Source organism: Hakea prostrata, chromosome 4 (assembly GCF_041222555.1).
Source record: "Hakea prostrata isolate BN-2017 chromosome 4, UWA_Hpros_2, whole genome shotgun sequence".
Lineage (NCBI taxonomy): Eukaryota > Viridiplantae > Streptophyta > Magnoliopsida > Proteales > Proteaceae > Hakea > Hakea prostrata.
This window is the reverse complement of record NC_142603.1, coordinates 50,516,348-50,541,702: the sequence shown is the minus strand read 5'-3', so window position 1 is coordinate 50,541,702 and position 25,355 is coordinate 50,516,348. Positions and strand designations below refer to the sequence as shown.

General features: G+C 37.8%; 2 protein-coding genes across 3 annotated transcripts in view; both read left to right on the top strand.

Moving 5' to 3' along the window:
- The window catches only part of LOC149019402 (S-adenosyl-L-methionine-dependent methyltransferases superfamily protein), a 37,793-nt gene extending 24,989 nt beyond the window's left edge, over nucleotides 1-12,804 (top strand). Inside the window, exons 8-9 of the mRNA XM_089153414.1 lie at nucleotides 11,863-12,005; nucleotides 12,229-12,804. Of these exons, the coding sequence (XP_089009540.1) occupies nucleotides 11,863-12,005; nucleotides 12,229-12,291 (206 nt within the window). The 3' untranslated portion in view covers nucleotides 12,292-12,804. The remainder of the gene's footprint in view (nucleotides 1-11,862; nucleotides 12,006-12,228) is intronic.
- A 4,469-nt stretch (nucleotides 12,805-17,273) lies between these two features.
- The window catches only part of LOC149019401 (calmodulin-binding transcription activator 1-like), a 35,869-nt gene continuing 27,787 nt past the window's right edge, over nucleotides 17,274-25,355 (top strand). For both annotated transcript variants that reach the window (XR_016173081.1, XM_089153413.1), the window contains exons 1-2: nucleotides 17,274-17,894; nucleotides 18,633-18,752. Coding sequence is in view for 1 of the 2 variants with exons in the window: in XM_089153413.1 (XP_089009539.1) it covers nucleotides 17,849-17,894; nucleotides 18,633-18,752 (166 nt within the window). In the remaining variant the exon portion in view is untranslated. The remainder of the gene's footprint in view (nucleotides 17,895-18,632; nucleotides 18,753-25,355) is intronic.

Here is a 25,355-nt window from a genome sequence, read left to right as displayed (position 1 = left end):
AGCAATATTATTTAAACCTCTAACATTCCACACAATACAATCAGACATAAATAACAGGATTGGGGGGGGGGGGAGAGCAAATGAAATAAGATTGGGGTCAAGAGACAAATTGATGGGGTGGGCTAGACATAGTCTCACGCAGGAGGGACTCCCAAGGGGCAGGGATTTCAGATGTATGGGGGATGGAGGGAGCTGGGATGGGGGATGATGGTTTGGTTGGCTGGGTTGAAGATTGGTTAGCTGAAAGCAGGTTGGAGGGAGGATGGATCGTAGATGGGTAGTTAGGGAGGGACAAATGGTTTAAGGCTTTAGGGCTAGTGGGTTTAGAGTTGGAATGGACCGAGGACAGAGGTGGATTATGCCCATTTGAGGATGTGGGCTTAGCTTTAGGTTGCATAGGCCGCTTGGACCTAGGCCTGCAGTTCAAAGGCCCAAAAGAAGGGGTTAAAGTGGAAATGGGCTTCAGCCCATGAGAGGGAAGCTGGAGGTTGAGGGAAATAGGGGTATGGGCCAAAAGACGGTGGGAAATTGAAGAAAGTTTCAAAGCAGCTCCCAGTTGAGTTATGGGAGAGGCATTGGTGGTGGGCCCAGCTAGAGAGAAGGCGTGGGTAAAAGCGATTTAGGAGAAGTGATAGGATTAGGGTTAGTCATCGTCGGGATGTTGCAGATGGCTCTGGGCGAAGCAACTTTTGAGGTCAGGTTGTTCCAACTAACATCATTTGGGAAAGATGGTGACAAAACGTCAACAAAGCAAGAACCAGGTACCTCGATTAATCGATCTAGGGCTCTGAAAGTGGCAGCAGCTTCATCGGGAGGAGCAGACATCTCAGGAGCTTCAGAGTCCTCATCCACAAAGTAACTATCAGGTATGGCAGGTTTTTTCAATTGGTCGTCGTCTGAAGGGTTGACGGCATCTGAGGCAGCGATCACAGAATCAGGTAAGGTAGCAGCTTTATTTCTTGTTCTTCTTCTTCTTCGATACATACTGGTTGTCGGAGTGGCAGCCGACGGCAGAATCAAAGCAATGAAAGTAGCAGCGGTTCTAGCAGGGACCGAAACCACCTCAAGAGCATCGATTGTATTCATTTTTAGAAGGGCTTCAGTAGAGAATCTTGGGTCATCTGATGGCAGAGAGTGAACAGGGGCGGTGGTCTTAGCTTGTTGAAGAGACGCAAAGGAACACTCAATTGAGACATGGCCGAAAGTGGAGGTGGTCACAACGAGGAGGGATCCAGTCGTACGCAATGATTTGGTTATATTTTAGGCCAAGATCATCAACAATGGTGACATTCGATGGCAGATCTTTAGGAGCAGAGAATTCCACGCAAATCCTCGTGTAGGAGGGACGAGTCAAATTCAATGTTTTTGCATCAGTACACAGAGGTTTTCCAAGAGCAGAACCTATTCTACTCAGACAATCAGAGTTCCAAAACTCGAGCGGAAGTCCCGGCAAATTGATCCACAAGGGAAGAGAGCTAAAGTCGACCCTACGGAGCGAGAGCGACAGGGTCCAAGGTTTAAGGAATAAAGGGGATTTCCCTACAAACCAAGGGGAGCCTTCAAGAGCACGAGAACGACAGTCGGGGGAGTCAATTTTGAATAAGAAAATGCCGGAATCGATTAGGTGGACGTCCAGCATTCCTTGGGCTTTCCATTGTTTGGTGAGTAAAGCTTTCAAAATGGCGAAGGGGGGAAGGGGGCCCAGAAACTAGCCAAGAATTGCAGAGGTCCATCGCTAGATACTATCGGCAGTGGAGGTAGAAGGGCAATGAACAACCAGACAGGGTTCATTTGAGGTGGAGGGGATGAAAGTAAGGTCAATGACAAAGTAGGAAGATTTGTGTTGGTTGGAGAAAAGAGAGTTCCAAGGGTTAGAAGGGGCGGTGGGGGTATGATGGACAAGGGAGGAGGGAAGGGGAGGAGGGGGAGCCTCAAGGGGGTCAACGGAGATAACAGGGGTGGCCATGATCACAAGGGGGGACGCTGGAGGGAGCAGGGGAGGACATTCCCGAAGGTATATGTTGATGATATAGTTGTGACAAGTAATGATGGTGAAGAAATACTAAGATTAATAAAATCCCTGAGTCATGAGTTTATAATAAAAGACCTAGGAAAACTAAGGTATTTTCTAGGGATTGAAGTTGCTCATTCAGCTAAGGGCATATTTCTATCCTAAGAAATATGTCTTAGACTTGTTAGAAACAAGCCTACTAGGCTGTCATTTAAGTGAAATTCCTTTGGAAGTTACTATCCAACTTAACGACAAAGAAGGAGAACCTATTGATGAAGGCCATTATCTGCACTTGGTGGAAAAGCTACTTACATATTTGTTGGAAGAGTTTGAGAAATCCTAACTTGTGTCTGAAGGACATAGGAGGAGCTTTATTTATACTAAGAACTCACCAAATACAAAACAAATTAAATCTTTCTAGTGTGGGATTCTTACAAGAAAAATAAGATCCTAGCAGATCTACTCCCAATAAGGAAAGAACAGAAAAAGGAAGGTAAACTAATTGAATCTACCCAAATCAACCAAATCACACGGATCTCCATAATCGATTCTGTCTTTTACACTCCTCCTCAAGTTAGAGCTTAGATGTTTATCATGCCCAACTTGCCAATGTTATTAGTACTATTGAATATCCTTGGTACACAAGCTCTTTGTAAGCACATCAGCCTATTGATTGTCTGAGGTAACAAAAGTGATACAAATCAACCCAGCCTCAAGTTTCTCGTTGATGAAATGCCTATCAATCTCCACCTGCTTGGTCTTGTCATGTTGTACTGGATTGTGAGCTAGACTAATTGTTGACTTACTATCTGAGCACCACTGTATAAGGACTCTAAATTTAACCAAATTCCTAAAGCAGCCTTTCAACCATAGTACCTCACAAATGCCCTAAGCAATCGCCCTAAACTTGGCCGCAGCTCTAGACCTCATAACCATAGCATGTTTCATGAAGTTACCTCCTACATACACAAAATAACCAGAAGTAGATCTATCATCTGGGCACCTTGCCTTGTCTACATCTGTACATGTCTCAATTTCCAAGCATGCATGAGCTGAAATTAAAATCCCTTCTCCTAGAGTGGCCTTTAAGTACCTCAAGATATGATACATTGCATCCAAGTGTGAGGATTAGGGATCATGCAAATACTGGCTAACAAGACTGACTGCAAATGTAATGTCTGGTCTGATATGAGATAAATTGATCAACTTATGCACCAACTTTTTGATACCTCGTCTTGCCAATCGGTTCTCCTTTTGCCTTTAAGTGTAGGTTAGGCTCAATAGGAGTATCAGCAGGCTTACATCCTAACATCTCAATTTCCTCTAGTAGATCTAATGTATACTTTCTTTGAGAGAAAGACACACCATTGGCCGAATATGCCAACTCCAACCGTAGAAAATATCTGAGCTTTCCCATACCTTTGATCTCAAATTTAGTTCCCAAAAAAGGTTTTCAAAGCTGAAATTTCACCCTCGTTGCTGGTGATCACAATGTCATCTACATGTACGAGAAGTACAATAGGGTGGGCACCATTCCTTTTAATGAATAAAGTATGGTATGTATTGCTTTGTTTGTTTTATTGCCATTAAAGACCATGGCCTTATAGAAACTTCCAAACCATGCTCTCAGAGATTGCTTCAACTTATACAATGCCCTCTTCAACTTGCATACTTTCCCATGAGTCTTGGCAATGAAATACCCAAGTGGCACATCTATGTACACCTCCTCTTTGAGTCTTCATGTAGAAAAGCATTCTTGACATCTAACTATTATAGGCTCCACCAATTATTCATTGCATATGAAAGCATAGCTCGAACTGTGTTCATTTTGGCTACAGGGGCAAATTTCTCCTAGTAATCAATCCCATAAGTCTAATTCAAGCCTTTGGCCACCAATCCTGCCTTGTACCTCTCAACTGTCCCATCTACCTTGTGCTTGATCATAAATGCCCATTTACCCTCAATAGTTCTTTTCCTTGAGGGCAAAGTCACCAATTTCCATGTTTTGTTTTTCTCTAAAGCTCGCCTTTCCTCATCCATTGTTCCTTATAGTTTGAGTGAGACAATACTTCTTGCCAAGTGTTAGGAATAGAAGTAGGGGACAATAAGAAAATAAAACTATGAAACACTAGGAATAGGGGCTAATATAAGACATAATGCGAAAAAAGGTTCGAGGTTTCTGTTTCAAGGCCAGTTTTGACCTATCCAAAAACCAAAATCTTGAGGTTTCGACCAAAATTACTTTTTGACCCTATGTTTCAGGGCTTATATGGCCTCCATTTCATCTTATTTCTTGCCCCCTATTAATTTAAAGCATAATAATCACAACAAAACTAGTAGTTCGCCAAAAAAACCACTGAAAAGTTATCATTCTAGTATATTAACAAATGATTAGTTCCGACAAGTCCAAACTGTATTGTATCCAGTCATAGAATCATCAACATACATGAATTGTTTGATATAATGGTTACATATACATTAAGTCAATAAAATACAATGACCAACTAGATCAACTGATGGTGTCTCACATATATTAAGTTCAAGCCCATACATCCTGTGTACATGTGTATATTTATCAAAATACATAATCAGAAAATAATTTTTAAATTCAGGAAATTAAAATAATTATAGCAATAATAAAAAAAAAAGTTTAACAAGACAATCATATATCATAATCCTAGACTGAACATATATTAATTTCAAAGCAATACAAGATCATTTATAGCATAAACAACACAAAAATAAAAATAAAATGTGTAGTTTAGAACTGTTGGGTACTTGGGTTTGGCTCATGCTTCACATTCTATTGCCGACAGACATGGGGATCCAGGGGGCCCGCCTCGGAGGGGGTGTGGGGACAATGCCCCCTGGCTTATAAAGGTGTTATATCACTTTAGGCCTCAAAGATCCCATTGTAGTTTGGGCTTGGGCCAATTAATAACTTTTGTGGCTTAAGAGGTGTTTGAAGGCAAAAGAGGAGCAAAAGAAGTGTTTGAAGGCAAATGAGTGGTGGAAATTTGGTGAAAATGGGATAGAAATCAACAAAAACTAAGGAAAAACAAGTTGGAGTGTCGAAACCTAGCTGGGAAATAGAGGTGGAAATGCAAGAAAGCGTGAGTTTTATAAAACAAATGGATCGAAACTAGTTGAAACCAGTTTCAGTAGAAAATTTGGTATGTTTTGGTCGAAACATGGTGCCGAAACAAAATCTGTGCAATTTCGTTTCGATTTCAACAAATGCAGGCATTTCAATTGAAATTTATTCCATTATTGGAAATAGGGTGTTTGGTGCAAGTTCGTAGTTGCTTTCCTCAATACAATTGGTAGGTCCAAATTAGGATCAAAAGAGGGGTCAAAGATAGGTTCAACTTCAGCGATAGGCTCATCTAGAGAGTAGAGACCCTTGTACTTTAGAACTTGGAGATGAAGCTTCCAATTAGCTTGGCATAGAATCGGCTTCTCACTACTTTCTTTGGTAGGTCTTCAAATGTCTTGGCTCCCCTTGCACACCATCCACCAGCTATTCTTGTACAGTCATTCCATCTTTCAAAGGAGAATCATATGCAAGAGTCTCCGGAGAAATATCCAAAGGGAGAATCAAGATTAGATCTCTTCCCTAAGATTCTCTCCCTAAAGAGGTGTAAGGGAAAGGAAATGTACTTGTTCCTAGACAACATCCATATAGACCAAAAAAAGACTAGAAGTCTAGAACCAAGATGAAAACACTTATAACCCTTCTATGTAGGACGATAATACAAGAGAATGCATCGTAACCCATAAGGATCCAACTTACCATTAACATGGTGGTTTTGGGTAAAAGCAACATAGTCAAAAACCTTAGGTGGTACTGTAAGGTTATTGTCCCCAAAAGAACCTTAAGGAGACAATGTAGGTGTCAGACCTGGGAAGACATTTGGTTAATTAGATAAGCTACGGTAAGAACCGCATCATACCAAAATCGAGGAGGCACATGCATAGTAAACATTAGGGAATGTCACCTTATATAGATGTCTCTTTTCTATGTTTAGCAACCCCATTTTAAGGTGGAGTGTCGACGCAACTGGTCTGGCGTATGATGCCATGGTCAGTTAGGTAAGAAGGGAATGCACCTCCTAAGTCTCAGTCCCATTATTGGTATAAAGGATTTTAACAGTAGCCCCAAAATATATCCTAACCATATTATGAAAATTTTGAAACACTAGAAAACATCACTCTTTTGGAGAAGTAAACCCATGTGGTCCTAGTGCAATAATCAATAAATGTGACAAACCACCTATGGCCAGACAAAGACACGGTCCGAGAAGGACCCCACACATCAGAGTGAATAACTGAAAAAGGAACATTACTATGGTGGTCTGAAATAGGGTTAACATGCCTAGTCGGCTTGGCTAAAATGCAACCCTCATGATAAAATTCATATAATTTACATCTCTTAACAAATCTGAGAATAACTTTAACAAAACAGGTAAAGGAATGTGACCAAGAAAACAATGCCATTGCAATAAAGTAAAAAGTGCAGGAAAAATGGAACTAGAGGCTGTAAAAAGAACTGATGAAGATCCATCTTACAAGTAGAGCCCAACTTTCTATCTACCATTGCCAATTTCGAGGTCCTGAAACACAGTGAGAAGAGAAAAAAAAATTATTTTGCAGTTCATATCACAAGTAAGGTTGCTAATAGATAAAAAGTTTGCTGAAAACTTAGGAACATGAAAAACAAAAGATAGAGTAAGAGAAGGCGAATAGATAATAGATCCCTTCCCAGGGATAGGGAAAAGAGATCCATCAGCCATTTGAACAGCCTAAGTCAACGGAATAAACGAATAAGTATAAACCGAGGAAGATGAGTCAATCATATGGTCGGTTGCTCTAAAGAAGATTATCTAGGAGAGATAGGTTGAATTCACACTGTGAGAACCAAAAATGCCTGTGGACGATTATGGATCAGTAAAGGTAACAATGGCAAAGGCTACACTCGCATTGAAAGTCATTGTTGAAGAAGTCAAGTCTAGACATCAACTAGCGAAGGGGTTGGAGCTCATTTGAAGAAGAGGTGTTGGGGTAATCAAGGTGTCAGAATTAGCTTGGTGTCCAAATGCTTGATTGTTGGCCCTGTATTCATTCCTACCTCCTTCACTGGAATTTGCTAGTCATACGTGCAACTTCCAACACTTGTCTTTTGTATGGCGCTCTTTTCCACTATATTTGCACTTCATTGGAGGGAGAGAATCACCAGAACCAAGGTTATTATTGCTAGAACCAACCACTAATGCAAACCTGTCAGATGTCTGAGTATGTACCATAGCTGTCGTATGACTGTCCTCAATGTTAACAGTATATGCCTGCTCTAGAGAAGGAAAAGGCTCTGGGGAAAGACTATGTGCTCAAATATAATCATACTCAATATTCAGCCCCGTTGGAAAATCATACGCTTTGAGCTTGTGTTCCCACTTTTGATAGGCAACATCATCCGCAACACATGATGCAATAAAATGGTCGTAGAAGTCAAGGGTTTGATAATAGCCTCGCAGTGTGTTGTAATATTGAGACAGGGTAAGCTCCTTATGTTGTAACTGATGAATCTTCCTTCGAATCTCAAAGCATTGTGCATCATTACCAACTTTAGAGTATGTTTCCTTTGCAACTTTCCAAATTGTCATAGCATCGGGAAGAAGAAAGTAACTCTCCATAATGCTTGGTTTAATGGAATTAAGGAAAAATTCCATAACCAGGCACTCATCCATTTCCCAGTTATCTTAGATTGTACCAAATGAAGAAGGCTTGACAGAAGTTCTATGGAGATGGCTAGTCAGACCATGAGCACCAACCGCAGGAGAAACAACAAAGATAATTGGTTCCATTAAGCTTAACAGGGGTTATCAAAAAAAAATGGAAAAATCATAATCCCGAGAAACTGAAGAAAGGGGAGGATCCTCCATACCAAATGCACCAGAAGAGGTAGAGGAGACTGTACAGCCATAGCAGGAACACAAAAGAGGTTTACGTACTACGAAAAAAATAAAATAAAATTTGGTAGTAGAAAAGTGCTCACCTCAAAAAGTAAATCATAAAGGATGTCTTAGGATAAGAAGATCGATAAGAAGATACTTTTTAAACGGCCATGAAAGGGAGGCAATGGTCCTAGGAAGAATCGCAAAGCATGGTGATCAGCCTAGGATCAAATGTTCGATTGTCTTACGATGGTGGTGGAAAATAGAGGTCGATCCCCAAAAGACAGGATGGGTTGAAGCTTGCGATGCAGGAAGAAGGGTAGCAGCAGCTCTTGCAGGTAGTTTCTGAATTCCAGGTTTCTTGCTGTGGAGAAAAACAGGGAAAACAAAAGAAGGGTTCAATGGTTCTGGTTGCAGCTTTATGGTGGTGGAAGGTTTTTGGTTGCAGATTTTATGGTGGAATGGGATGCAGGTGTGATGGTCCCTATTAGAAGAAATTGTAGGTTGTACGATGGGTTGGTGGTTAGATGGGTTCAAGTTGCAAACGCTACTTGGCGGAAGAGAATAGGAAGAAGAAGGTACCACAGGGGGTCAAAAGTATTGCAGGCGATGGTTTAAGTTGCATACGATACTTTTAAGGTAGTAGAGGTGGTTGAAAGTATCGATTAAGAAAAAGGTGGTGAAGGTTTAGCACAGAAAAATAAGAAGCAGAGGTGAGTTCTTTGTGATAAGTTTCTTTTTTTTCTTTTCCTAGCTCTGCGATTGAGAGAGAAGATGGCTAAGATGCGTCGGTGGTCATGGTGATTAGTGATGGATCAAAGTTGGCTATGATACCATGTTGGAAGCATTGGAGAAATCTTGACTTTTGTCTATAGGACACAACAGAAGCTTTATTTATACTCAAAACTTACCAAATATAGAACAGATTAAGTCTTCCCAGTGTGGGAATCTTGTAAGAAAAATAAGATCCTGGCAAATCTACTCCCATTAAGGAAAGTACAGAAAAAGTAAACTAACTAAATCACCCAGATTTCCCATAAACAATTTTGTCTTTCAACACTATTTCATACTGGTGGGAAAGCTAATTTGCCTATTTCATACACAACCTGACATTGCTGTTGCTGTTATATTGTGAATCAGTTCATGCACGAATCACATACTAGGCATATGCCTGTTGTCTTCTGAATTTTTCATCATCTCAAATGAGCTCCAGGCAAGGTGTTCTCTTATCCCCATATGATCATCTTTGGATTGAAGCTTATACTAATGCAGATTGGGGAGCTCACATGATCAGAAGTCCACCTTAGGATACCGTACTTTTGTTGGCAGGAATTTGGCTACTTGGCGAAGCAAGAAGCAAAATGTTGTTGTAAGCACTAGTGCTAAGCAGAATTTCAAGCGATGGCTTAAGGAGTTTGTGGATTGTTATGGCTGTATAGTTTACTAGAAGATCTGGGTTTGCCAATGCCCCTTCCCTTAATGTTCCATTGTGACAACAAAGCCACTATTAGTACTGCCATAATCTAGTGCAATATGACGGGACAGCATGTGGAGATTGATTAGCATTTTATAAAAGAAAAGTTGGAAAGCAGCATAATCTTTATGCCATTTATGAAGTTTGAAGATCAAGTGGCAAATATCTTTGCCAAAGGTTTACCTGGATGGATTTTTCATTATATTTTGACCTTTTAAGTTGGGTATGTGTGATATCTATGCCCAAACTTGAGGGGGAGTGTTGTGAGAAGGAAATATCCCTCTCAATATGATGCTATCGAGGGGTTTCCTAATTGGAGTAGGACTCAAAGAAGCCTTCAGATCTCAGCTCAAGATTTAGCGCCAGGCGATAGATCTCAAGCCCATTCCTTGTTTCCCAAAATGCCCTCCAACGCTCCTAATTTAATTATGTTTTTATTTTCTTATCTTTTCTATCTTAGTTTCCTATTCTGTGATACACTAATTTTCTAATCAATCTAAGATTAGTTTTTCTATTCGTACTTGTTTTTCTACTTCTTATCCTACTCAGAGTAGGACTTGCTCAGATTGTAAACTATGAATACCCCCATTCCAGCGTATGGATAAAACATAATTCTCTGAGTAATCACTTCTTATACATTCAAAAAGTTGGTATTATGAAAATCATAGGTTGCTAATTATATCTCTGATTCAAAATATGCGAATTATGTTCAAGAATGAGGCTTCTTCTATGCTAGGAACACTGCTTATTGTGGAAGTCTCATGCTTTCTACTTGACATTTTTCACTTGAGGAGGGAGTTATGCAGCCTTACAGCTAGGACTTCAGCTTGTAGTGGTTGGCAGCATCTTTTACAACTTACATAACTAATCCAACCCATAAGCTATTAGGTGGGGAGGTTCAGCTGGTATATGAATTCATCCTAGATCCCAGAGTTAGTAGATACAAAATTATTCCCCTCACGGGTTACCACTCTTTTGGCTGGAAGTACACACGGCATGTGTGGCCGCTTTCTCAGCCAACCAAAATATAGTGGGTTCGGTTGCTCTAATACTATATCCAGTGCTTTTCGATCGGATCATTGATCTATCTGCTGGGCTTATAGTCCTTGCTGCTCAATGCAATCTCAATTGATAAGCCTCACTCAACTGCTTGAATCTTCTAAAAACAGATACTGCTGCACTATTCCATACCGCGTAATTTTGCATACTAGTCTCCAGCTTTTGCTTTTGGCATCCTCAAACTGAATGCCGTTGAGTTGTATGATACCTTGTACTCTATACTATATGGTAGCTCAAATGTCAAAAAGTATCACAGGGTTGGTGCTTTATTGGACAGAATAAAATTCCTGCTGGATCTGGTAAAGCTGAAATATTGGCACTACGAAGTCTGAAGTTTAGTAGACTCTTAGGTCCTGTCTAGTTGACAAAAATGTCAGAGTAATGCTTGATTAAGACAAAACTAAAAATGGGAAGCTTTTCTAACCATTACCAGTGATAATTGTTTGACTAACTCAACACTTGAATAGTGTAAGTAAATATTTTCCTTTCCAAATCAATATATTGGATTTTAGTAGAAATTTATCTGATGTTTCAACCACTGTTAAGTGTTACTTATTTCTCTCTTCTTCTTAAAATATCTAATATTTTCTTTTTGATTATTAACAGTTTATTCAATGGGGGTGGGTGAAGGCTTTGTTACATGGGTTCTCCCATGGTCCTGGACTGTGTTAGAATTTATTCTGAACAGAAAAAGGGAAGGAAAAAAGTAACCTTGTTTTGCACTCTCTTTTATTTGTTTCGTTTCATATTGGGACTGTTATACCTACAGGGCCTCTTTGAGAAAAGATGAGTCGTTGGAGAGCCTCACAATCTAACGTGAGGCCTCCTTGGCTGATTAGAGGTTTCTGCTTCTCTTCTCTGCTTTCAATCTCTGTTTTCCTTTAATTGACAGATTGTAAACCAAAGCAAGTGCAAGGATTTCCTCATTAGTGGAATTTTTTTATTCATGTTACAAAAGTAAATAAGAATACATGACAATACATAGTTACAATTTACAATCCATCCTAGAGTATCAGATCTCATTGAGCCTTGAGGCAGAGTTCCTGTGTCTTCCTTCAGTTCATGTGTATTGTCATTGTTATGATGATGATAGAGAAAAAATGATAACATGCAGCTTTTATATATTCCATAATCACTCTTGATATGAGCCAACAGCTGGCAGTTCCACTTCTGATTACATGGATCGGACTCAGTTATTTCTGTTTAGTTTTACATGAGGTCCTGCTTAGTTCAGTATATTGTCCTTGATGACTTGATAGCAACACTAGTTCCAGTCTATCTCACTGCTTCCACTATGCTCTTTTCCCAAAGTCTAATAGTCTTATGTTTTATGAAGATGAATAATACACTTAATATGATATATGCAGAGAAGCTTGAGGCTGAAAGAAACACAGAGCGTAAAAAATGGGAGCTGACTGAACCTATTCCATTGGATGAGGGAAGTAGTAGCTCAGTCGGTACAGCCCTTAGAGATAATGCTGACGTCCATTATATTTATGTCTGCACAAAGGTTTGTGGAAGCTTCTCCAGTTTCCTTATAGCCAATCATTGGTTTCTTTCAATTAGAATTACTGTTTCTTTTCTGATTGTGTTTTGAGACTCAAAATTTTATGACTCCCTTGAGCAAATCCTGCCTAAGGGGATCTGCAATTTGAGTCTAAAAGAATGAAACTAGTTCAGCATGATGATACAGCTGATGCTTATGTACATATTTAAACTTGTTATATTTTCAGGATGAGTCTGTAAAACAGAGGTCAATCACGGGACAAACCTTTGAGGAAGATGGACTAGCTTGAGCTGAGAAATTTTGAATTGAAATTTGTATCCACTACACTTGTATTTGCATTCCATTGTTGGAAGGGAGATGCACTGTCAGATAATTCTATCCTCTGAATGCATTTTTATTGGAGAGAGATCTTCACCATTCACCATTTACAACTATGTCATGTTTTCAGCTTGATACAATTCCTGAAGTACTTTTCATTCACACCTTCCAGGACCTAATCAAATCCCAACCAAAATGGGCTTCTGTTTTTTTTTTATACCCTATTATTTCAAACTCCCCATCCTAAACCAGAGAGGGAGACGAAGGTGTTGCAGAAGAAGATTGATGCAGAGATGGGGTTGGATACACCTAGCTAGAGTATCAAGACTCGCACACGTGGGAGGTTCGACTCGACCCCAGTTCCAAATTTCATCTTGTTTCTTCTTGAATGAGTTCCTTCTTCCTTATTTATCATTTAATGTCACGAGATAAGATATAACAACTAACAGTTCTAAGAAAAACGCAGACAACTGCCAATTTAACATAATTTTGAGGCATATTGTTTATGTTCTTCCATCAATTATCTTGAGGTGTTCATGAAATTTTTCTTAATGATTATTATTATCATTATCTATATGTACACCTCTATTCAAGATCGAATTTTTCTTTCTATTCAAAATTAATTTGGACCGGCCCACATCCCTATTCTTGTACTCTATGGTAGTTCATAGCAGGGGTAGATAGGTGTGCTCTGATTACTATTTATTGTAGCACATTAAAAGGGAAAAATTTAATAGTGATCTTTTCTTGAGGTTGAAAAGATTGGGATTCCGCTCAGATTTGGTCGGTTCTGATTCACTCCATTCCAGCCAAGCATGAAGCATCTCCATCTTTTATTACTATTGAGATTTCTCCTGGGTTCCTGTAAAATATTTTCTTTCGTCAGAATGTGACCTGTAAAATCAGTGAGGAAGGAAAGAAGAAGATTCCTGAACATTTGCGAAAAACAAAAACAGAAAAAGCTTCAGGCGTGTCGGAGAAAGTACAGATTCCCCCTTTTGTGTATATCCACTTGGCTGAAACTGAGAACCCTTTTACCGGCTGTCTTTTGTTTTGGTCATTGTAAGTAAGACTGACTTGACCAAGTCAACTAATCGTCTCTTTTTCCTTTTGGTTAGTGAAAGCTAATTATCCTTACACACGTTTGTTTGCAAAGACTAAGGTGGAAAAAGAAAAAAATGAGAATAATAGACATGTACAATCTCTATATATAATGGGGATCGAAAAATATGAAAGGAAAAAAATTACATGAGGGACTTACTTTATTGTTTTTTATAATTTTTTACAAAATTTTACCCATATTATGAGATTTAAAAAAAATATATTGAAAAAGTTAGTATATCATCTCAACGAACAAACTTCTTTTAAATTAAGAAAATTTGTCTATCAACTTACACACTCCAGTGAACTAAGGGCTTGTTTGGTTACATGAATCTAGAGATTTCGGATTCATAAATAGAAAATTTATATCCGTTTGGTTATGTGAATTCCTGAATTTATTAAATCTAGAGATTTACCTTTTTATATTAAAAACGTGAATCTGTAGATTTATGAGTATGATGTGAAATTTAGAGATTTCACTCATAATATAAAATCGTTAAACATTTGCACATTCACAAAATCACCTTGACGGAACTCTCCGAACCATAGATTTCAAATTAACCAAACAGTTAATTTTATGAACCACGACTCCATAGATTTGAAATCTTTATATATTTGAAATCTCTGGATTCAAGTAACCAAACAGGACCTAAACAAGTCACACTTTGAGATTTTATAAAAAAAATTATTTATTCAAATTTTTTCTTACCCTTTTTTCCCACCCCACTTCAGATCCAACAAAAAAATGGCATAGAAGTTTCTAAGTGACTATCAATTATGATTTCCTACTTAAAAAATTAAAAAATAAAAAAGAAATTATGGGACTTTTGCTTCTTTTGAGGTTTGAATTGTGTAGAAACAATTGAAAGGAAGGAAGCTGAATGAAATAATTACAAATGCGTCTAACAAATGTTGGATACATTATAGGGATAACTTTCCGATAACCCAAGTCTTACGAAGGTGATGTGCTTCTAGCAAAGCGGTAACCTCTTATATAAAGACAATAAAACCATCAATGTTTTCCAACGTTCTATCCCTCTACACATTCACTCTCCTCTTTCTATCCCTTGGACTATAAGCCCCAGTCCTTGTGACTTGTTTGATAAATAACAAACATACGCACACATCTCACAAAGGATGTCAACTTCTACTTCTAAAAGAAATGGTAAGACATACTAAAGACCTAAGTCACTTCCATTTATACTTAAATCTAAATAAAAGTACGGTGGATTGTGTATAAATCAAATAAAATTAGATTGATCTTTTTGGCAATATTTAGAATTTTTTTTTTGGCAAAATAATTATAATTTATTAATATTACCATGTGAAAACACCTATCAAACAAAATACCCAACAATGAGGGAGTGGAATGTAGCCAAACAACCATACACTGAATAGATCGGGCCCTTTAAGACGAGGATTTTGCCATGCAGTTAAACACTTTTAATACATGATTAAAGTGATATAACAGTTCAATCATATAATGTACATCAGCCAATACGTGTTGCACATATGTTGGAAGATAACCCTAAGTAACCATTTCCAATTTATCTCTCATCAAAAACTGTTGCAAAATATTGAGAAGTTATAACCACCTCAATTAATTCCAATTGTTGGGAATTATGGAATGACCAACCATTTATCCACATGAATCTGCCACGTCAGCACCATCGTTGACTAAGCGAGTCGTCAAAGATGCCGTGTTGCATGCGATGGTGTTTGAGGGAAGTGTTCTGTCAAAACTAAGATGCATGGAAGTGAGGTCTCATGCCACTTATACTTTTCCCAATCCTTCATACCAATGTGTTTTTTTTTGGTATGAATCATACCAATCTTTAGATGATGGAGATTGTGAGGAAAATGTAGATGTAACGAAAGAAGCGTAAAAACACGAGTTGAAGCAAACTTGAAAACACAAAGGCAGACAATTAAATTGAGTAAAACCTTCATTAAATTCTATGGTGAATCCACCATGTGAATCTTGCCCCATTTGATATTTGACATCATTGGAGTTGGAATTGGGACAGGAAAAATGAAAAGAAAAATAAAAAACAAAAGCAAAGGAATCGAAGAAAACGACAAATACAGGGGGCCAAGCACCGAATCCGGATCATCACCCCCGACGGGGGGAGCACTCTGTGCTCCCCGTCGGGATTTCCACCACAAAAAAGGTGGGCCCCACCACTGAAAATATGAAAGAAGAAAAAAAACCCCTCCCATCACCACCCTGGCCCCCCTCTTTTTGTGGTGGTAAGCCGTCTTGGTGCTCCCCCGACAGGTCGCAGATCCGGACTCCCAAGCACCTCCATCTGCTTACATCATGTACTCTAGAACTCGCGTGAGTGAATTCTATATGGATTTCACCAAAAAAAAAATTTAATTCTATATGGATGGCCATGACAAGCATAGATAAACAATACTTCTATAATAATGCAAACTATGGTCTATGTTATAGAAGGAAGCCACCCAAATAAGTGCCAAAATGTGCAAAAAGCTTTACCAACAAAAATCTGCAGAAAAGGAGTCATGTCGTTAACGCGTTTGGTAACGTTCTTAAAAGAACATTTTTAATGCTCTTCTTTTCTTTGGGAATGGAATAACGGATTATAGGCATTTGTTAAAATGAATTGTTCTTTAAGAATAGACCAATCAAAAAAGTAGTCTGAAGAACTATTTCTGCAAAATATCAAAAAGATGTTTTCACCAAATAATAGAAATGGAAATGATAAAATTGGTTCTAACTATAAAACCTTAGAATGAGTTTATCAAACACAAACTTATTCTAATAGTGTTTTATAAAATATTTTTAGAATGAAACTATCAAACGTCCATTTCTAAGCAAAGAACGGTCTTTTAGTACATATACATTAAAAAATGGTTTTGCATAAGAATTGGTCTTTCAGTGCGGAAATATTACCAAACACATATTAATGACTAGAAAGATCTATAAAAGATAATATGTGAGAGGATGTTTCTGTTGGCCCCACCGGACCCACTAAAGGGCCAGGGGGCCATGGCCCCGGATTTAATTTTTTTATATTTTATAATTCCCTTAATTTTCACTTTTTATATTAATTTCTTCATTTTTTCATTTTTTTTTCTCTTCACATGTGAAATATCAATATTTTGGCCCTCAATATTAATAACAAATTTTAAATATAAAATAATATGTATAAATGTCATCCCTAGTTAAAAACTAACTCCTCAATCCCTATTTATTCTCTTCTCTTTCTATAACGTGGATTAAGAAAAAAATTTGAAAAAAATCTTATTAAATATTCAAAATGTCATTTCTAAGTAGAAACTAACTCATCAATCCCTAATTATTCTGTCATATCTCATATCTCATCTCTCTTCTTTTCTTCCTATTTATTCTCTCCTGTTTCTTTATTTCTATTTATTCTTCCCTTTTTATAAGCATGAGTTAAGAAAAATTTGAAAAAAATCTTTTACCTGCGGTTCTTGCCCTACAAGGGCACGCTACAGCTTGACATATTTGTTGAGTTTGGGACTTGGTTTCACCTTCGTAGAGTTTGGTGGGGAATTCCGCCTTTTTTTTCGTTGTAAACACTTCCGTTATTTTTTTTCGGATCTCTTGATTTGAGTTCTTTTTTCATTTAATACAATTTTAATTTTTCTAACTTCTTGACAAAAAAAAAAAAAGAAGAGAAGATCTACATGTGATTTTTTATTATTTTTTCCTTTGGTGGAAGAGAGTGGAGGCTTAGAAGTTAGAGCTAGTCTTGTACGGTTGTTACGTATTACGTACTTCCCACCTGCTACTAAGACTGCACAAATGCGACGCCGGCATATGCGAAACTTCTTGACTGCCACGTCGGACCAGATCTTCGCTTTTCATCAATCCCCACGTCGATTTGTATAACCTGAAATTCTGAGAAAGGATTTTTATGAAAAAAAGTTGATAGCTGGGTTAACTTAACGTGTGAAGTGTGAACAGATTCAACAGAAGATGGATATAAAACGATACAGAGCTTGACTTACACGTCACATCCCCCTCCCTCTTTCTCTTCTCCGAAATATTTTTAGTGGTCTCGAAACATTTCATATGAGGGCGGGTTTTCCTCTCTGTTACGACCCTAATGTCTTTTTGCCCTTTTCTTCCTCCCTTCCTTCGCCATCTCTTAGGGCCACACATTCATAAAAGACTGCTTGGTAGGGTTTAAAAATATCGAATCTATCTGTTTGATCTTCGTTTTCCCTTCACGCGCTCACCCCTTTTCGTTTTATCTATCGTCGTGGATTTTTGTGTTTATTGGTCTTTTCTGATCCTTGATCGACTGGATTGAATTGACTGTAGCTCTTTCTTCCAAATGATCGACTTAAATTCGATTCTCCTCGTTTACATTCCCAGTGTGAGATTTTGCTGATAAAAAAGTGGGTTCTTTTGGTCGAACTACTCCTTGCGAATGGCTGAGGGCAGCAGGAGATACGCCTTGAATCAACAACCTTTAGGTAAGCTTTTTTATCTTTTTTTGTTAATTTTTTTTTATTTTTTATTGATATTTGGATTGGATGGACATGCATAGCTTTAAATCCAACTATCCAAGTATGTTTTTTTTATAGGGGTGGTTTGGTTGTGGTGGAGGTAGAAGGGGTTTGGGGCTGGGGCTGGGTCTGGGTCTGGGGTAGCGGTTTGTTGTTGGACAAGAGGATTTCTGAGGCTTGACGTCCAGAAGTGTTTCGTGTGTGAATGATCAAAAATAATATTTTCACTGCACCTGTTCATCAGTAATTCAGTATTGTTACTCGTTTGCTATTGGAATATTGGGCCCTTGATAGTGTTTATTCTTTCTGCTACTAAACTTATTTCTTTCTGATTTTTTCCCCTTGATTGAGTTTTCTGTTTTCTCACCTGTCACTTTTTGGAAATATGTTTTCCTTATTCTGAAAGTCACAGTTCTGTATGAATTGACTGTATTTGAGCGCTGCCTTCTTAATTGAGCATAAGTTCCAAGGCTCATTTTGCAATTTGGCTCATTTGTACGAGTATAAATTCCTCCCAGCCTCAGTGTTCACTCTGCAGATAATGAAAGATCTGCCCATAAAATTTCTAACTCGAGAACGTAAATCAGTATAAGGTTATGTTTTTTGTTGTTTCTTGACTCCGCAAAAATTGTTAAAACAGCTCCATTTGATCAATCGGTAATCACTTGATGAATCTTGTGGTGTTTGCTTGTGTTGAATTGGCAGAAATTTCGCAGATTCTCTTGGAAGCGCAGCATCGTTGGCTTCGTCCAAGTGAAGTTTGTGAAATCCTACGCAACTACCAAAATTTTCAGTTAACACCTGATCCACCTCACAAGCCTCCGGGTATGTCATTATTAACTTTCCGTTAGCTACTCATTTCAATTAATGCACACCAATCATATCTGATTTTATTTTCTCTTCAATTGTAGCCGCTTGTCTCTAATCCCTTAACAATATAGGGATATTATCCCCCAAGTTTGATTGGGTTTGGATAGCTGAATTAGAAGATGTTATGGTGATGCAGCCCCAATTGGATGAGTGCCATGATGTAGTAAAGAGTGTCCAGAAGGGTCAATTGGGCTTTGAAATATTTTACTTTGGCCCATTGGGTGTGTTTTGTCGATATTAAGCCTGTTACTTTTGGGTTTATTTATGTAGTGGGCCTAATTTGTATTGATGATACGTGAAATGAAGTATTAAATTCAATATTTTATTTAGTGATAAGAGCTAGATTAGGATACTTAGTTCTTATGTAGAATTCTATTTTGATGTTATTTACCTTTTTAAGTCTTCTAAAGTGTTTAGGAGTCGTTTTTATGAGTCAAATCTAGAATTTTAGAAGGTCTATACATATGTAATGCATCTTCCACCAATTAGATGATGACTTGAATTTTATGGGCTGTTTATTGCTGTTGGGGAGGTTTGCATCTCCCATCTCTCCCTCTCTCTTACTTATTTTCTCTGTTCTTCTTCCAAGAATATATTTCTTTATTCAACCTGATGTTCAAGAATATCTTCACAGAAGTAAGTAGAATTTCCCAACCCCAATTCTTCTTTTTCTAATCTTCTAACCTTCTAAATGCCCTAATCCTAAATTGTTTTTCTTTCTATTTTCATGCTCCTCAAAAATCCCAAAATTCAAACATAAATTGACACCAATTTGACCATTAGGACTATCTCAGACTTTACGGATCATCCCAATATATCATCACTTAACTTCTTTCCAAGTTTAACCCCTTCCCAATAACTTTTCATCTCATATCTCAAGAACCTAGCACATCCATCTATACATCATATTACTTTAAATCTCTCCAAAACTATCCAACCACCATAATTGATGTTTTTATGTATCCCAATCGATTATCCCAAAATCTTAAAACCCTAAAGCCTTACTATTTGATTTGAGATCCTGGAAAGCGAGCCCTTAGTCCTACTCAATCTAGGGCTGCATTAAGCCCTGTGTTCTATGATCTTGTAAGGGTACCAACTCATATCGGCCTGATAGGTTTGCTTCTATTAGGGGAAGAGGGTTAAATTAGGGCTCTTTGGTTAAGTCATATGCTCTTAAATGATATTTAGGATACCAAGGAGATACTTAGCGCATCTAGTAGGAGATATGAGATAAATTTCTTGAAATGGGAAATTGGGGTCTATAGGTGTCTCAATGGGTTGAAACTTAGCTGGAATGTAGGTAATAATCTAGGCATATGATCATCCAGATTGTTGGGTTTGGATGGCTTAACTAAAAGAACATGATGGTTTTCTTTTCTTCTTCTTCTTCTTCTTCTTCTTCTTCTTCTTTTTTTTTTTTTTTTTTTTTTTTTTTTTTTTGGGTTGGGGGGTTTGGGGAGTATAAGAACCCAAGGAAATATCTGTATCCTGAAGGGTAGCCAATTTGAATAAGCCAGGTGGGCTAGCTAGAAGGTCCCCTTGCTCCACTTGCTCCATAAATTTTGACCAGTCAACTTGGACTGCTACAATAGGACAAATCATTAAGAAAGGTAGCCAAAATACTGTTTGCGTGAAAAGTGCCACAGCCCATCATTTGGCGTATTAGAAATACTTAAAAAGCATTTGTGGGCCACAAGATCAAATTATATGGAGATTTTATTCATAAGAGATTTAGGAGCTTATTTTGATTTCTATTTTGGTGGTTTCTATTTTAGTTATTTATCCATGTGGCTTGTCTTAAAGCTTAGTAGTTTCTAATTTTTGTTAGTTTCTATTTTCTATAAAATTCTATCATCACTAGTTGCTAGGTTATTTGTTTCTATTTTTAGTTTAAAGTGTTTTTATTTCCTATAAAGCTCTAGCCAAGCTATAAATAAGCATTTACATTGCAATAGAAAATCAGACTTTAGAGAAATCAAATTTGTAGGCCATGTTGCGATTGCTTATGGAGAAATCCTTGTTCAACAGTGGAAATAGCTGTGGGTGAGAGACTTAAGGCTGATATAGCTTATCCCCTACCCCCTTTCTTCTTTTGTATCTTCTTATCCCCTTCTATCCTTCTTTATATCCTTGTCTTGTTCTTATACTTTCATGTTCTTCTTTCATATGTATAACAACAATAACAGCAACAAGAAGCAGCCTTATCCCAACAAAATGGGGTCGGCTACATGGATCCTTGCCTTCCAATCTGCTCTAGTTGAGGCTATACTAGACAGAAGACCCAAACCATGCATATCCATTCTCACCACTTCTTCGAAGGTTATCTTAGCTTGCTCCTAGCTTTTCTAGTTCCTTTAAACTAGATTAAATCACTATAAGATTAGAGGCTTTTAAAGGCTTTCACCGAATGTGTTCGTGCCACCTCAATTGACTTTCTTGTACCTTATCGTTTATCTGAGCTACTCCAAGACCAGCTCTCATATGATCATTCTTTACCTTATCCTTCCTATTTTTGCCAGTGATCCATCATAGTATCCTACTTTTTGCTATGTTGAGTATATCTATATGATGCTTCTTATTAGCCCAACACTCTCCACCCTACGTTATAGCTGGGCATACGATAGTCCTATAGAATGTTTCTACGAGCTTTGAAGGAATTTGTCAATCACATAAGACCCCAAACACAGCTCTCTACTTCATCAACCCTATTTTAATTGTTTGGGAAACATCATCCTTTATATGACCTTCTTTATTTATGATTAAGCCAAGGTATCTAAAAATGATCTCTCTTTGGGATCCCTTTTTCTTCAAGTTTTACCACCTCATCATGCATTCCATCACGACCAAAATTACATAGTAGATATTCTGTTATACTAAGCTTAAAGCTTTTTGTATTCCAAAGTTGCTCTCCATGATTCTAACTTTGTATTAATTTCTATTTGTGTCTCATCTACCAGAACAACATCATCAACAAAAAACATACACCAAGGAACCTCATCTTGAATGTCTTTGTTAAAATCTAATTCATATGTAAAAAGCAAGGTTCAAGATCTCGCCCTTGATAAAAAGCGAGATCTTGCTCGAGATCTGATATTTTTTTCTTGGGCAACTCAAGTGAACTCACGGGCTCATCTGAGGGGGTTTTAGGGGTTAAGTTGGGCTCAAAGTTGATATTTAGACTTTAGCCTATTTAGGCCTTCTAAACATACTGGTGGCCTTCGATCTATGAGAAAACAACCCTAATTATGAGTTCTAATTCGATCCTAAGTTTGAAACCGAAATGCTGCCGGAACGAACATGCAAGGTTATAAAACATGAAATATAGAACCGTCAAGACCTATAAATGAAAAGCAAGTAACATACATCAAATAACTTAAATACCAACATAATTCCATCCATATGAGTACAGTAGAATATCACATTCTCAATTCTCAAGAATACAATAATACAACCATCATAAGTTTAATATAGATGATAAGTTCCTATAAGAAGTGTTGGATATGGCTTATGCTTCACATTTTCGCTCAAAACTTGGGTTTTAAAAGAACGGGTAGACCAAGATTTCGGTCGAGGTTTTGCATTTCGTGAGACTTGCCTTAAATCTTGTCTTGAAACCTCACAAAAGCGAGATCTCGCGAGATTTATTATTATTATTAATTTATTATTATCATTTTTCCTTGTTTGGATGATTAATCTCGTGAGATCTTGAACCATGGAGGGAAAAAAAACCTCCCCAAGAGAAAGAAAAAGAAAAAAAATTCTAGTTGTTATTTTGTCTTGACCCTGATTGCTATCAACCTCTTGCTGGTTACTTTGAGCTGACACTTCCATTATTGGGTACTAGAGCTATGGCTGGACTAGGCTTCACTTAGCTGTCTGGTGATACTAGTTAAGCACAACTTATCCTAGTAGTCCCAATGCCCGATAAAATAATTTATCAGCTTGTTCATGGATAAGGATGGTAGAGAAATGAAGGAAACACAAGCAGCCAGTCAACAAACTACAGTGAACATATGCCGCTTGGATTGTCTATGACCACCTTGTCGAGTTTTACTACCTGCCAATCGAGAAGAGGATGAATATGGAGATGAGTTTGACCTTGATAATTGCCCATGTGATGATAAGCACAACGTGATCCTGGGCCTCAAAGAATACAATGAAAAGCTTGAACCTATTGTCCTTTTGGATTGGGTGAATGCCTTGGATGATTACTTCAATTGGTCAGACAAGATGCAATTGTCCTGCACTTTCTATTTGCGGCTGCACAGTATGCTGCCGCGTAGGCAGCAGATTGAGACACATGTCAAGTGTCATAGCTAACAATCAGGAATTGTCTTAAATATTTTCTAAATATAAAATTTTTAGATTTTACATTTACTCACCCTAAATTAAATTTATAAAACTAGCCCAAATTTCTTCCGATCAACAAATCCTTTCTTTGTTAACTCTTGTTTCCTTTTGGCAGCAAGAGGATCCATGGCTTAAGATCTCGGTCTTGAACTAGATCTCGACTAGCCAAAAAAATCGAGATCTTGGCCAAGATTTGGTAAAAGTTCCTACTCAACTCGAGTGAATTCGAGGGCCCACCTCAGTGGGTTTTAGGACTCATATTGAGCTGAAATTTGTTATTCAGCCTAATTTCGGCCTTCTAATCATAGTGGTGGCCTTAGATTTTTGAGAGAAAAATGTGTTTGTATGAGTTCCGACTCAACCCTAACTTTGAAATTGAAATGTTGAAGGAATGAACATGTAGACTTATAAAACATTAAATGCACATCCATTGTTTGATATAAATGAAAACGCAAAGCTTCAAAGCAAAACAATACATCAAGTATATTCAATTGTTCACAATTCCATATCATGACATTACAATATCTTGTACTTATGTTACACCACGAGAGTACAAGTGTGAAATGAAATCAATGACTATTTTAATTTTAATTTCTACAAAATTTATTTTTAATTAAAATATAAATTAATTAACCGAAAATATTTTGGTTCCTTGATTTTGTAGATCGGGTGAAGATATTCACATACATTTAATTCACATACAAACACTTAATGTAGAATATATTCGAGATAAATGATTTTAGGGGGGAGAAAACTCATCTTCCTTGAAGAATGGCTTCAAAATCAGTTGATCCTTGTTGATTATTTGTTCTAGATGACCTAAATGGAGTATTGATGCAATGTAGGAGAAGACTTGAGCAATTTTTGGCGAAAAGTACGGCAAAAAATGGAAGAACAACAAACAGAGGTTGAGAGGACGGGAGATCTTGTTTTGACTCAACAAGAGGGGGTTATTCAAATCCCAATTGACCAAGACCTCGACTCTACCAAGATTTAGAACTTCCTGGGTTTTGCAGGCCATCTTGTCTTGGCCTTTCAAAATATCAAGATCTCGGCTACATCTCGCGTGACCTCAAACCATGAATTGATTGTCTGTCAGTATCGGCCAAGATGCTTGATGACGTGTTCTTACACTCTTCTTCCGCCATCTCTTGGTTTTCTTTGAATCCTGTAGTTTTGACACCTCCATTGGAAGAAGATAATCAAAGTCCCCATAAAACCCTGGTGTTTCTAGTTAAAATCCAATTGCTGAAATGCGAAGAGGAACAAAGTGCCATCGATTTGTGAGTGACCACAGAGTCTCCCCTAATGAGGTTGACATCAAATGATTTATTCAATAAATAGAGCCATTGAAAAAATCAATCCCTTTGTTAAGGTGTCCTGTTCCAATTACAGGTTCAACAGTTGTTGTCATTGAAGATCTGCTAAAATTGATCTTTAAGGATCTAGCCCCAATCCTAGTTTTCCCCTTAAACCCTTAACCTTCCTCAAACAGCATAGCCTTTCCCTTCCCCCTTCTCTCTCATGCGGCTCTAAGAGAGGCATAGCAATAGGTTTGGATATGGGCTAACTTTGTAAAGTGAAGAAATCCTAAGGCAGCTAATATAGTATTCAAAACTTTTTTAACTCAAAAATCAATTGAAATATCTGAACTGTTTATTTCTTACAAGGATATGTATTGGATTCTGGTTGCCTGTGCAGCAGCAAATACAAATCCCAAAGTTCAGTTAAGGAGCTGGGGAATGATGGCGTACTCAGGAGGTAAGGTTAATTCGTCGATGAGTAGAATCATTGGGAAGGCATGAAAGGAGTCCTCATGGAGAAATACCTTCCTTCCACCTATCATCAATTCTTGTACACCCAGCTCAACTCCCTACACCATGGTAATATGACAGTTGAAGAGTGTTTTGATCAATTTAAAGAATATCTTTCTAGTACTGGTTTGGATGTGATGAACAACTCTCATCCTGCTTTAAATTGGGATTGAGACTCTAAGAGGTGACATAAGGGATATGATGGATGTTGAGATGAGTGCATTGAGAAGGCCATGTAGACCCAAATTTTATCAAGGCAGCCCCAGAACAATTCAATAATTCAGCTAGTGAAATCAAGAAGACCTATACACCTAATCGATCTAGTCCTGCCCCTATTGAAGCTCAACAAACCACTTATGGTAAGGGTAAGCCCATCGAGGTTAACATTCGT